The 14,980-nt window shown below is 42.7% G+C and overlaps 1 protein-coding gene across 3 annotated transcripts in view; it reads right to left on the bottom strand.

The window, feature by feature from the left end:
* The window catches only part of acer3 (alkaline ceramidase 3), a 63,102-nt gene extending 52,087 nt beyond the window's left edge, over positions 1-11,015 (bottom strand). The window contains exon 1 of one of the 3 annotated variants that reach the window (XR_013288690.1): positions 10,748-11,015. Coding sequence is in view for 2 of the 3 variants with exons in the window: in XM_077547504.1 (XP_077403630.1) it covers positions 10,748-10,850 (103 nt within the window). In the remaining variant the exon portion in view is untranslated. The remainder of the gene's footprint in view (positions 1-10,747) is intronic. The other 2 variants (XM_077547504.1, XM_077547503.1) reach the window with 2 other exon arrangements.
* Between the last annotated feature and the right edge of the window lie 3,965 nt (positions 11,016-14,980).

Raw genomic sequence — 14,980 nt, 5'->3', positions numbered from 1 at the left:
CTATCTCTAAGGGAGAGCCCGGGCACCCAGCGGAGGAAACTCATCTCGGCCGCTTGTATCCGGGATACTTGAACTTCTCCACTTGGGGCAGGATCTCATCCCCGACCCGGAGAAAGCCTTTTCTGACTGAGGACCATGGTCTCGGATTTGGAGGTGCTGATCTTCATCCCAACCGCTTCACACTCGGCTGCGAACCGCTCCAGTGAGAGTTGGAGATCACAGCCTGATGAAGCCAACAGCGCCACATAATCTGCAAAAAGCAGAAACTGGACCCCCTCAACGCCTCGGCTGCGCCTCGAATTTCTGGCCCAAAATGTAATGAACAGAATAAGCGATAAGGTCCAACCCTCACTGGAAACGAATCCAACTTACTGCTGGCAATGTGGACCAAACTCTGACACCAGTCGTACAGGGACCGAACAGCCCGTATCAAGGGACTCGGTACCCTGTACTCCCGAAGTACCCCTTACGCCTTTTCCAAATCTATAAAACACATGTAGACAGGTTGGGCGAACTCCCATGCACCCTCGACGACCCTGCCGAGGCTGTAGAGCTGTTCCATGGCCGGGACAAAAACCACACTGCTCCTCCTGAATCCGAGATTCGACTTCCTGACGGACCCTCTTCTCCAGCACTCCTGAATAGACCTTACCAGGAAGGCTGAGAAGTGTGATCCCTCAATAGTTGGAGCACACGCTCCGGTCTCCCTTCTTAAAAAAGGGGACCACCCTGTCTGCCAATCCAGAAGCACTGTCCCCGATGTCCATGCGAAGTTGTAGAGGCGTGTCAACCATGACAGCCCCACAACAACCAGAGCCCTTAGGAACTCCGGGCTGATCTCATCCACTCAGAAGCTTTCCAACCACCTCAGTGACTTCGACCCCAGAGGTAGGAGAGCCCACCTCAGAGTCCCTAGACTCTGTTTCCTCAAAGGAAGACGTGTTGGTGGAGTTGAGGAGGACTTTGAAATGTTCTCCCCACAGACTCACGACGTCTAGAGTCGAGGTCAGCAGCACCCCATCTTCACTATACACAGTGTTAATGGTGTACTGCTTTCCTCTCCTGAGAAGCCAGATGGTGAACCAGAATTTCCTCGAAGCCGTCCGGAAGTCTTTTCCATGGCCTCACTGAACTCCTCCCATGTCCGAGTTTTGGCCTCAGCAATCGCCAAAGCCGCGTTACCTGTCAGCTGCCTCCGGAGTCCCACAGGCCAAAAAAGCCCGATAAGACTCCTTCTTCAGCTTAACGGCATCCCTTCGAGGATTGCCACCACGACAGGCACCGACCACCTTACGGCCACAGCTCCGATCGGCGGCCTCAACAATGGAGGCGCGGAACATGGCCGACTCGGACTCAATGCCCCCCGCCTCCCCCGGGACAAGGGAGAACTTCTGCTGGAGGTGGGCATTGAAACTCTTTCTGACAGGGGATTCCGCCAGACATTCCCAGAAAACCCACACAATACCTTTGGGTCTGCCAGGTCTGACCGGCATCTTCCCCCACCATTGGAGCCAACACACCACCAGGTGGTGATCAGTTGACAGCTCCGCCCCTCTCTTCACCCGAGTGTCCAAAACATGTGTTCGCATAACTACAAAGTCGATCATCGAACTGCAGCCTAGGGTGTCTTGGTGCCAAGTGCACATATGCAACAGCACCGTCTGGTCTTGTCCAGGACACAAACGGCTTAAAACTATGGGGGATCGGGCCTTCGAAACCGCAGCTCCTCATCTGTGGAACGCCCTCCCGGACCACCTTAGGGCTCCTCAGAAGTTGGATGTTTTTAGGAAAGGACTTAAAACCTTCCTTTTTAGAAAGACGTATCAATTGCGATTTTTATGATTGTTTTATCTTATTTATAGTGTTTCTTTAATTGGTTTTAATACATTGGTTTTACTATGTGTTTTATGTTTACTCACTGTAGCACTTTGAGGTTTGATGTCTGTCAAATATAAAGTGCTTTACAATTAAAATGTATTATTATTAATTTATTAGCAAAGAAGTCCAATAACAGAACACCACTCAGGTTCTGATCTGGGGGGGCCGTTCCTCCCAATCACGTCATACTATGGACTTGTCATTCAAAGCAGAGTAAATCTAAAAAGGTTTGTGCGTAAGTGACACCCATTGAAAAGGAATGGGGGGGGAATCATTTTATGCATTATAATATATTTTTTAAATAATCGGCCAATTAATCTGTATTTTTTTTTGCCAAAAATCGGTATTGCCATTGGCAAACTATGGAGAAGGTTTGCCAACTTGGTTTGCCAACTTCTGAGACCCCTAAATGACTTATACTGAGTTCAGAAACAAAGACCACGCTGTCATCTTCGAATCCGGTAATGGAGCACATCACTGCTGGCCAACTGAACAAGGAGGAGGGAAAAGATGCTATAACAAATTTTAAAAAACAATTAAGGATGATTTCCAACTCCGTATCTCTTCAGAGAAACTTTACTCACAACAAGGATGACATTAGGCGCCACTGTAGAGGCGGCTATGCATCTGGCAGAAACAACACCACCACTGCTGCTGCCTCAACCTGCCACCTAGGGCTGGGCGATATAAACAGTATATTCAATATAAGGTATAAATTTTTCCAAAAGTAGAGATTTTGACTCTACCGTCGTAGCGCATGTTGATGACGTCATCGTATCTGCATCCCGGCATGCCGCACATGGCTCTTTGTGGCAGCCAGTTTGACTCGTCCTCACGCGACTGTCGACTTCCAACATCAACACGACGCCACCTCGAAATTATATTTAATTGCCAAATTAAGGATGCTAAGAAAGTTAAGAAAGTTACTGGATTTTGACTGATTTTACAAGGCCCACGGAATATTGTGTTTGATTGCTATAAAAATATGGAATCTACCAAAAGAAAGATTAGAGACTCTTCTTTCATCAGAAAAAAAGTATATTTGTATCTGTTTCCGTTTTGCAGCAATTAACATTAGAATATAGTTAGGTTTCATCATTATTCACACATGTTGAAAACACTGGGGAAAAGAGCTTGTTGCAACATTGCCCTAGTTGATCTCTTTGCAGGATGGGGGACTTTGAGAACCCAAATGCAGGAAGGCAGAGCGAGGAGGCAGAGGTTCAGTCAGAAGAGGGATTTAATTAAACCAAAAACAAGAAGGGAAACGACGTACTAGCCAGAAACAAAAACAACAAACTCCAAGAAGGCAAACAATAAAAAACATGGGGGGAACAACAGGGCAAAAAACTGGCAGCATAACTGGAGGAAAACAACAATGAATTGACGCAGACAGAGGGGAGACAGGAGACTAAATACACACACACACCAACGACACAAGGCACACCTGGGGCAAGACACAAGTGGGTGAGGGCACTGATTAGTTGACACGAGGAATGGCAGGATTACACTTAACAAGACCAAGGGAGACACACAAGGAAAAACAAAACCCAAACATGACATCTCTTATACTCTGCTGCTGCCTGCTGGCCATTTTTTGTAATAACTACGTTTGCTTTAAGCCACCTCTTCAGGTCAGAGGCTGCATCAAAACCTTCTGTATGCTCTTGCATAAAAAAATGTTAAAAAAACAACAACAACATATAAATATGTTTTTTGGACCATGACAATATTTAAAATAGAACATTTTATATGTTTTTGCGAGCAAATTAGTTAATTTTCATGCCGGGCCCAATCAGAAAGATTTCATTACTCATTTATTGTTGAGCTGCAGTTTTTGCTCACTTTAGGTACTGCGTTTGTTTGATACTTAATTTTCACTGAGCATGGCAAATGTTTGTTATTGTAACAAATGCTGTATTCTATATTTTGTTTAAAAATAATACTGTTCAATGTGGGAAAAGTGTTGTTTTATTTACCAAAATATGTATATTTAAAGGGACTGCAACATGAAAAATCAACTTTTTGAAGCTTTTAGCCATGTTAACTCTTTAAACTCTCTCTAAAAACGTTAAATAACGTTTAGTAAAATCCTACGGAGGAGCGCCAAAGACGTTAAAAGACGTTCACTATGTTTTTTTTTTGTTTTTTTTTGGAAATGGGTGGAGGAAAGCCTTGGCCAGCTGTGCTGAAAGTATCAAGCAGATCTAGTTAGTATAATGCCTATTTTTGGGCACAAGATGGCAGCGATGACTCTCTTTGGACAAGATTGGGTAGGCGTCAGTAGAAGACGTGAGGCGGAACTAGAGTGTTGAGGGGAGAATGACTGAAGAAGCGAAAATGGCGACCGGTTGCAAGCAGCTCACGCTTGAGCATTTTTTTCAAAGACGAAAAGCATCGACCAATGCTAAAGACCACATTGATGACGACGATGATGATGATGATGGTGACTCCAAGGTTGACGCCGAAGTTGGAAGCGTTGACGTGGCGGCTATGATCACGTCATAAAGTCTCACTGGCTAGCGATGCTAACGCCGGAAAACGCGGAGCACAACCGAGCACTTCTGCACAGGCGGACGTTCAATCGGACGACCAAGAGTACCCAGAGTCCAATGCATATTCATCGGAGGAGTGGGTACAGTCTGATCACGGAGAAGACACTGGTTATGGACTATGATGCCACCACGAATGGAGTGGATAAGATGGATCAGAACATCTCTTACCACCCGGTATAGGAACTGAAGGACATGAGGAAGCCAGACGTAACACCACCGTAACGTCACCGTATCATGATCCTGAGAGTAGACTTTTTTTTTTTTTTCTTCCTGGGGAGAGCTCAGTATTGATCATTTGACATGTCATCATCATTGTTCTCCCTCTCTCCCCTTTTTTTTAAATTTTTTTATTATTATTATTTTTATTTTATTTTTTTTGGTATGTGTGTGTGTGTGTGTGTGTGTGCGTGCGTGCGTGCGTGCGTGCGTGCAAAAAAAAAAAAAAAAAGAATTCCCATACCGTTCACCTAAACCGAACACTTCAAAATCCAGCCAGAGTCGTGGGGCCGCCAGGAGACCCGAAGAGGGACCAAAGAAAAGAAAGAAAAGCGAAGCCCAGCACCGACCAGACACCACCCACCGGGCCACTAACCAGAGTCCTTCACCAACCCCAGAGACATCTAAATTCCAACAAATCAGGGAGACCTCCAGGGCCCGAAGGAGAAACTGAGGAAAGGTAGAAAGGACAGACGAAGCAGAGTGAGATCCACAGACACCCGCCTCCACCAAATCAATGACCTGAGGGAGAAACAAATTGTGTCTGAGTTTCGATAGATGCTGGTGTGGTGGATCTGGCATGCATGAAAATCTCCACCAAAGAGGGGAGCCGTCGACCCCCGCCAGGACAGAGCAAGCGCAACACCTCAGGGCCCCCCAGGCCGCGGCAGCGCCAAAGGACGACCCCCGGGCCCCGCAGGGGCCACCGGCCGGAGAGCAAACCCAGGAGCAGGAGCGCCCCCCACCCCAACGCGGCCCGCGCCCCCAACCCAACGCAGCAGGACGGGGCACTGCAGGCCCACCAGGCACCCCACCGGCCCACAACCCCCACTCCCCCCACCCCCACCCCCGCCAACCACCCCAACCCAGCCCCAACCGCCCCCAGGTCCCCCACCCAGTGTATATACATAAGTGTGTGTGTGTGTGGTGCATTAAAATTGGGGGCAGGTGAACCGGAGCAGAGGGAAATGATATCCCCCTCTGCTCCGATCCACCCGCCTCCCAGGCATGTCAAGGAGCGTATGTGGTGCATTAAAATAAATTAATGGTGGGGGGCCTCGGGGGGGACAGGTGACCGCAGCACTGCTCCATGCTGCGGCCCGCCCCAACCGATGCGTCCCCTAGCACGCAGGGGAGTGTTACAAAAAGAAAAACTGTATTTGAAACATCCACACAATTGTAAATAGTACCACGGTTGCACACATTTGTAAATAGTTTGCCAAATTGTTTTGTCAAATTGTTACACTGTTGAATGTAAATAAACGTATTTTGCTATCAAAAAACACTTTTTCATTGTTGGTGGTAGTGTTTTACAGAAGTAAAGCACTGTTTATGTGTTTGTGGCATCATTCATGGAAAAAAAAAGGTGTCAAATTCACTAGAGTGCATGAAATAATATCGTTTCACAAAAAGCTTGATTTCTCCGTATTTTGTTTCAAAACAGAGCATTTGGGTGAAACTAACCATTTTCTATTGTTGATTACTGAAAAACGGAAAAAGGTAGAAACAAACTTTTTTTTCTGATGAAAGATGAGAGTCCAATATTTCATTTGGTAGTATGTGTGTTTCCATAGTCCAAACACAAAATTTTCTGTGGACCTTGAAAGATCAGTCAAAATGCTTAAATCGGCTGGCACCCACGGCATCCCTTTTCTGAAAACGGCTGGCGGTCAAAGAGTTAAAATGCTAATTCCTCCCCAAAAACCTGACCAAAGTTGTGTTTTCCTCCATTCGCCCCTGCATGAGAAATTCTAGGTTATTCTGCTCTCCAAGCACCAGCCCCTCCCAACCTGAGAAAACGAGCTGTTGGCACGGTTTGACGTCATTGCGTGCGGCCCCACCCCGCACCGCCTCTACGGACTAAACACACGCCCGTTTCTCTGAGACCTCCCTCCATGGGATAATGACAAAAGTAGCCTTTATCAACAAACATTCTGTCCAAATTAATTCAAAGCAATCAATTATTCTTTACATTTGCAATGCCAAAGTGCAATGAAATGACAATTGGCTGTCTTAAAATCCATTGGCTGACACTGGTATAAACTACAAGTAAAACATTTGCGCTGATGTACTTAAATGAATGGATGGTGTAGTGGATAGTGCGCTTGCCTCATAAGCAACAGGGCGCGGGTTGGCGACCAGCTGTGGATGCTTTCCTCTAAGTTTTCTGCTCCCCTCTTCTTCCACGATTTCTTGCGGCAAAGACCAGTTTAGTTTCAAATGTTTGTTTTGAGAGAGTCCATTTTAAAAAATCAGCTAAAACTCTATGTTTCGTGGGCGGCTCGGACGACGTCATGAGAGGGGCGTGGCAGACACTGAACTGAGCGTTTGACTTCTGGGTCTAGCCACCGAAATACTCACATTTCATAAGAAATTACATCGCCATTGTGTTAAAGTTAAGATTTCATCATTATATGCCTATAGTTAACTGTGGAAGGGCTTAAAATACCATGGTGCAGTCCCTTTAAAAAATAATACCCTTTAGAGCTGTAAATTCAATACCGTGACACCGCAATATTTTTGCTCAAGGTTATCATACCGTCAGAATCTGATATCTGCACATGCCTAGTTCGGTTTGCCGTGGTCTTAAGAAGTCAAGGTTTCAATAACCGCTAATACTGTCTGTCACCGGTAATGAGCTCTACTTGCGGAGTTGCGTAAACGAGCGGCATCCTTGATGTTAATTGCCTGCAATTAACTAAGGCCCCGTCCACACGAAAGCAAGTTTCTTACCATTTGGCTGTTCGTCCACACGGCGCGGTTTCGGAGCTTGAAACCGATCACTTTTGAAACCGGGCTCCAGAGTGAAAATATTTCAAAATACGCCCCGTACGTGTCCGTCTGGACACCATATGCAGGATACTTCTCCAGTGATGACGTAATGGTTGCAGCTTGATGACGATGCATTGTCGCAGATTGATGACGTATGCGCCAATTCTCGCGTGACTGCGCACGAACCGTCAGTCTGTCAACAACAATGGCGGATAGCCGTGTCGTAGTCATTTTGCGCAAAATATTTTGCTTCTTTATTCCCATGTTTAAGAAGCGGTGCTGTACTTGAATGACCCACCATTGTCACTTCTCCTATGTTCGTCTTTTTCATGTTGTTTTGATACATGCAAAGCCATGTTTGTTCAGTAGATTGCAATAATGTTAGAAAAAAAATGTGGTCGTCTTCTTCCCTGATTCTTCTTCGACGCTTTCCGCTAACTCCCTGTGGCTACGCTACAGCGCCGCTCCAGACTTGGCATATATTCATTACAGCCGTTAAACGTCCTCAGCTTCTTCTTTTGAACACACGCAAGTCTTGAAATGCTTCTGTGTGTACGACATTTGTTTGAGGAACGAAGCCGGCTTTGCTTCCGTCTGGACAGGGCCTTAATTTGTGCTTCCCCAGCGAGTGCGCGTGCAGTCATGCACAGAGGAGGAGGAAAGAACAGAGAAGGGTGGGAAGTGGGGATAACTTATTGTCCATAATAAATAAATAAATGAATGAATAAATAAATAAATAAATAAATAAACAAACAAACAAATAAATAAATAAGTGTACATGCTGAGCTGGCACAAAAAAAAAGCAGCCCTGGCATTTGACTTAGGGCAGCTGGCCCAGCCCGACATGGCCTGACTCCAGAGCACCCCTGCCTAACACGTAGTTCTGCTGATGTTTTTTCAGTTTGCTGCCCATATTTGAAATGGATTAATGGACTAGTCCTTCAAAAATTTGGGCCAGTCTCTTGGTGTAAAATGGAGGAAAATATTTTTAAAAATCACTGTATCTGCCCCAAAAGACACGGGCCCACAGGTTATCTGCCCTGTATGCCAGATGGCCAGTCCAGCGCTGCCTGTGATGGGACACTGTGTCTAGCTAAGAAGAATTAAAACACAAAAAGGATGTCAACATTTATTTATATAAACTTAGCATGGTGCACATTACTTAATGTACCAAATATTCTATAGTTTGTTTAAAGATGAAATAGAATGTGTTGAGTGAAAAAAAAGCTGTTTTTATTTACCCAAATATTTTTTTAAAGGACATTTTAGAGCTGTAAGTTTAATACCGTGACAACGCGATATTTTTGCTCACGGTTATCATACCGTCAAAATCTAATATTGGCCCATGCCTAATCTCAACTCATTTTTATGTAAGGTGGTCTTGTGCATTTGTTGAGCATTGAACATATGGTCCCTTTCACGCATAAGTCCTTTCAGAGCCTGGACTTTCATGCATTTCATGTATTATTCGGTCGAGATTTCCTAAACACCCACCACACGAAAACGCTTGTGAACGAACGTGCAAAAAGCCAAGATATGTGATTTATTAAATTGAGTGATTCACCCTAAATGCTCTACATTAGCGGTCTGCAGCCTTTTTAGAGTCAAAGAGCAGCTGAGAAATATTTTGATGGACCGGCTAAGAAAAACACCATTATGGCATTATGATGAATGCAGCTTTTTGTTTTTAGTGGGAAGGCTTGAACCTTAGTTGCACTTTTTTCTCATCAACAAGTCAGTCCTATCTTGGGCTCATCTTTTTTTCTTGCAAAAACAGTACAAAGACTTGTCTTTGAATGATAGATATTAACGTGTTTTAAGTGGAGTGAAGTCGCAGGTTAGCATTGTAAACAAACAGGGAGCCCAGATATTTTCCGGCAATAAATATCACGGCTAACGCCTCTCTAATCAGCACAATAAAATGTTTTTTATTCAGTTTGTGCGGCCATAGTGGCTGGGTTAGCTGTCATGAAGTTCTGTAAATGACTGACTTAAGTCAATGGAAGCGTTTTAACCTCTTACACATAAGGCCCAATATAAAAATCAAATTTTCAAAAATTGACCCCATCAGTGGAAAAAAAGTTGTTGTTTTTTAAATGAAATGAAAGGTTTGCTCGTCTTTACACTGTTTTGAGAAGACTTCCCCACACTGATCCAACAAAGTTAAGTTAAATATCAAATGTCTTTGTATGCTAATGAAAAGAATATTGTATACAGAAACTAGCCGATATTGCACAACTTTTGACTATATTATTAACTGGTTTATTACGACATCAGTCCGTGCAGTGGAGATCACAAAAGTGATCAACATTATTCTGCCTGAGTGCGGTGATGTGCAAACACGTACAAGACCTTATCAGTTTGAAAACCAGAAAAGCTTACCAGTATTGTTCTATTTAATGGCAGCTGCCTGATAGAGTAGCTGATATTGTACAGACTTTGGTCACTGATTATAAATGCATTTATAATCCATATAAGGTGATCTCTCCTTGGTTAGTTTGCAATGAACAATGCATACAGTTTATATAGAATATATTCCTTATTCCCCCTTGAACAATGCTGCAATCCACGCATATATTGCTACTGAATGAGTGTTAGTTAATATGCTAAAGCGCCTTGAGTCGTAAGTATAAACAAAAACTCCAACTGTCAGTATGGGGGATGCACTAGTCAGGCCATGGATTTTGGGAACATTAAAAAAAAAAACATCTTGATAGTTCCCGACACTATTACTGTTTTCATGAATAAAAACATGTCTTATCCTATGCATTTAGCAGCCACGTGACCTGCACATTTAAATTAGATGCAACTGATTTATTCATGTAATTTTGTTATTGTAGGGTGTATATCTGCACTTATAGAGGTTGCCTACTTGACAATGATACAGAAGTGTATCTAATAAAGTGACAAGTTGTCAAGAATGGGTTGTTAATCATTGAGAACATCTTGCACGTTTGTGTTCAAGCTATTATTTCTGGACAAACCTGTTTTTTTCCCCTTTGAAAGAATGTTTGTTTTTTTACTTTCGTTTTGATAAGGTCTTGGGACGTCGGTGCGCACGGTCACGAGCAAATGAGCTGTCTATTAGAATAATAATACAGCATGGATGTAGCTAATTTCATAGTGCATAGAACCGTGGAGCTAATATTGGAAACAATATAAGGAGAGCATGTTTCTGGTGTGGGAATGACTAGTCGTATGAAAATCGCGTTTCTAATCAACTACCAACAAAATACAACTCAACATTATTTTGACGTCGAGGTTTCAGGGGTTTGTCATTACAGTCCCCCGCTTGTATTTACGTCTGCCGTTTCATTGTTACTCACAGAATTCCGCGATGTAGTAGGAGAAGATATAATTCTCTTCACACCAGTCGAGCGTCGAAGTGGGCCGCCCCCAGTATCCCTGCCTGTCCAACGAGGGAGCCATGATGGAAGCGGAGGAGGTTGTGTGACCACTAACGGGTTTGTCGTCCCATCCCAGGCGTGCGTACGGCCTGTGGCAGCTAGAGGCGCCCTCCCCGCCCCGCCCGTCCTCGCGAGAGATAGTGAGCGGGTCAGTGATATGATGTCACTCAAGTCCCACACATAACCGTGGTTCGTTTGTTGCCTATGACGCTTTCCCTCCACTGTTCGATGTCTTGGATAACCCCCTGGTGTCATTTTACATGTAATACGTGTACTACGTCTCAAGGGCGGGGGGCGCTATAAACACACACACACACAACACACTCACACACAAACAAAAATTATGTAAGTTCATTTTGGACCTGTCATGTTTGGGTTCTATTTTTCCTTGTTTTCTCCCTTGGTCTTGTTAAATGTAATCCTGCCCTTCCTCGTGTCAACCAATCAGTGCCCTCAGCCAGTGTGTCTTGTTGTGTCAGTGTGTGTGTGGTTTGTGTGTGTGTATTTAGTTTCTTGTCTCCCCTCTGTCTGCGTCGATTCATTGTCGTTTTCCTCCAGTAATGCTGCCAGTTTTTTGCCTTGTTCTCCCCACGTTTTGTTTCACTTGCCATTTGGAGTTCGCTTTTGTTTTGTATAATTAAATTCACCTCTGCCTCCTTGCCCTGCTTCCCTGCGTTTGGGTCCTCCACCAAACGCCACCCTCCTGACAGGACCAAACAGAATTTATAATAATATATATTTATAATGGGCGGCACGGTGGTTGACTGGTTAGCACGTCCGCCTTCCAGTCAAGAGGACGTGAGATCGAGTCCGGGCTTCGGCCTTTCTAGGTGAAGTTTGCATGTTCTCCCTGTGCTTGCATGGGTTTGCTCCGGTTTCCTCCCACATTCCAAAGACATGCATGGCAGGTTAATTGAACACTCTAAATTGTCCATAGGTAAGATTGTGAGTGTGGATGGTTGCTTGTCTCTGTGTGCCCTGCGATTGGCTGGCAACCAGTTCAGGGTGTACCCCGCCTACTGCCCGAAGCCAGCTGGGATAGGCTCCAGCACCCCCGCGACCCTTGTGAGGACAAGCGGTTAGAAAATGCATGGATATATTTATAATAATAATACATAAAGATATATATATATATAGGTGTGTGTGTGTATATATATATATATATATATATACAATTCACAAAGCATGTTCAACAAACACCGAGACTAACCCTGAACAACGAGTTGACATGCCCTGAGATAGGAAACTCTGCGTTTTCGGTTCCAGGACAGCTGATTTGAGGTAGTTATATCAACGCAGAGTTGTTTCACCTGGTTAAACACTACTACATTAAAAAGTCCACATCAATGGAGCCCTGATTCGTCGAGTCACCATGGCAACGGGGAAGCGCAGCGCGCATTGTTTTTTTCACCCCTCTCAACTGGAAATCTAAATGCGATCATATGGCGAATTTTAACATGTCTTTTGAAAAAAAGTGCAACACCGCAGCGACTCCACATAGAGGAAGTCGGCGTGGGAGAACGTTGCTGCTGGGATTTTGGGTCAATGCGTAAATTTAAATGTAGTCCTTTGCAATCACAATATTACAGGGGAAACCTGTTGAATGGTAACTCATTAGTTCATTTCATTTAGGTGCAATTCTGCGTGGAAAAAGTGCACTTGACTTAAGATGAAATAAAAAAACATTATCCAAACGGTTATAAGAAAAATCGGAGCGCAACACACAATATATGCTGAGATGTGAGCGCATGACTACAGCGCCAGTAATGTTGCAAATGTAGGGACGGATTAAGTTATGTAGGTGATGGACTGTGATGTGACCACTCAAAAAGGTAACTGTCTGGAAATGCCAGCATATCGATGTGCGGTCTGATAGGAATCTCACGGCGAAAATTTAATTCCCTGCGCAATAATACTGCACCTTCATCAATAGGGTAATTGTCAAAAGGACATGCCATGTTCGTGACAAAAGTGGACTTTAGGTTGTAGACTATGAGCGTATTTACGCAAAAACTTGCCGCAGCGGACATTCTGAATGACGAAATGAAATGTCAGAATGCAGCTGAAAGGAGGCAAGGACAGAGAAAACCTCAAGGTTCATTGTGAAAAACCTGCAACCGACCAGGTTTGGTTCATGGAACATGTTACTACGGTAACTGACCGAGAGCTTAAATTACCTCTTTTTATGAAACAGGCAAGAGTTACCGTTTTTTCTCTGGTTTCAGTTACCTCCCTTTCTGAAACTGAAAACGCAGTTTCCCACATTTCAGGGTTTCTTGACCCAGAGTTCTCACTAAACCTGCTTTGTGAAATAGACCCCTGGTATCTGTGCCAATACCAGCCTTAGTTTAAGGTTCTTTAAGGTTTAGGCAATGTTGTTTTTTTAACATTTATTTGAGTATTGAGTATTTTGATTTAATATTTGTCAATGCATTCGAATGTAATCATCACACATAATCAGTGTTGGGAATAAAAGCGTTTAAACTAACGGTGTTAGGTAACTCCAGTTTTTTTTTTCATAAACGGACTAATCTAACTAATTATTCTCCCCATATTTGAAACACCGTTATTGTTATTATATGAGAAATGCGTTGCGTTACAATTTATTTATTAGATTCAAGGCTCGAAGTAATCTTACAAGACATTGTGCGGTGACTAGCTCTTAAAATGTCATTTGCGCACAGTTAGAGACACTGTTGTTGTCGGACCTCGTCACAATAAAAGTGTCTTGACAGCTGAAATGTATAGTGACTTTTATTTTGAAGGTGCCACAGGAAGCGTGTCACGACGTGCCGGACGTGCCGGACGTGCCGTCCTTCTTCTTTCTGGACCTTAAGGCTTAGCATATTTTAGCATTTTAGCAGTCCACGTCCTCACCTGGAACTGTTTTGACAACTTTGACGAGAGTGACATTAATAAAAAAAAAATAACAGTCAAGATTTGTAAAAAAAAAAAAAAAAAAAAACAGCCGCCATGAGGAGCGATTTGTTATTGCGTAGACAAACGATTCGATGAACAAATCTTTTGAATGGTTCTCTTTTATGAACGGATTCTAAAGATTCAGTTTACTTAAAAGAACTGTCATGCCCATCACTAATGTGAATGATGCATGTTAAGCCTAGAGTTGGGCAGTTTTTTGATGTAAATCAATCATTAAACACGTCTTTATATGTGTAGAATTATAAACTGAAGATAGATCCCCATACTCTCATATTTGAAAGTGTACAAAAGTATATGTTTTTCAGAGGGATCAAGTGGAAGCTGATGATTCTGAGGAGTAAATATAGTAGTAGTTATGGCTATGATTTTGGCCATGATAGCATTAAGCACTGTATATTTTAATAGCATTGGCAATTTTTAATTTTTTTTATTGATTATTTTAGCCCACAGCAATCATAAAAAATGCCCGGGAAATCCTGGAAGGACTGGCAAGGACTGTCTACAAATTACCTAGAGATGACATATGTGCCACAAATCACCATCTATCCAGTATTTATTTTATTTGTATTATTATTCTGGTTGGTGTAGTAATTGACAGTGGTAAAACATACATCACCACTCCCAAATGTTATGAATTATTATTATTATTATTATTATTATCATTATTACTATTGTATGATGTGTCATATTATGGAGTGTGGCATTTGTGTGACATAAATACTCACAAAAATCAATGAAAACACCCTATATAACCTGGACGTCATTTTAATTCCTTGTATAAAAATATAATAATAATAATAACAACAATAATAATAATAATACATCTAAAAAAAAATCCAAATTGTTTGACATTAAAAAAATGTAAGTAGTGAAAATAGTTACTTTGCCTGGTAACGAGTTGCTTATATTATGAAGTAATTCAATCAATTTATTATGAAGTAATTCAATTACTAACTTAACTTACTAACTAGTTATTTTTTAAGCAACAAAGAACTGACAAAAGAACTTCAAATGATTTATTATTTATTATATATTCAAAATATTGGGATGTATACATGTTAATTTATGTACATACTGTATATATTTATTTGTATCTGTATGTGCTTTCACATTGCATGCCATATTCTTGAAGTACTGTATTTGACTGCATTTGATGTCATCTGTTTTAAATATTGGCAATACAGTGGCACTCAATGTAACGTTGCTTGAGTG

This window comes from Vanacampus margaritifer, chromosome 16 (assembly GCF_051991255.1).
Source record: "Vanacampus margaritifer isolate UIUO_Vmar chromosome 16, RoL_Vmar_1.0, whole genome shotgun sequence".
NCBI classification, from domain to species: Eukaryota; Metazoa; Chordata; class Actinopteri; order Syngnathiformes; family Syngnathidae; genus Vanacampus; species Vanacampus margaritifer.
The sequence above is the reverse complement of the archived record's forward strand: the minus strand, read 5'-3'. Positions and strand labels throughout refer to the sequence as shown.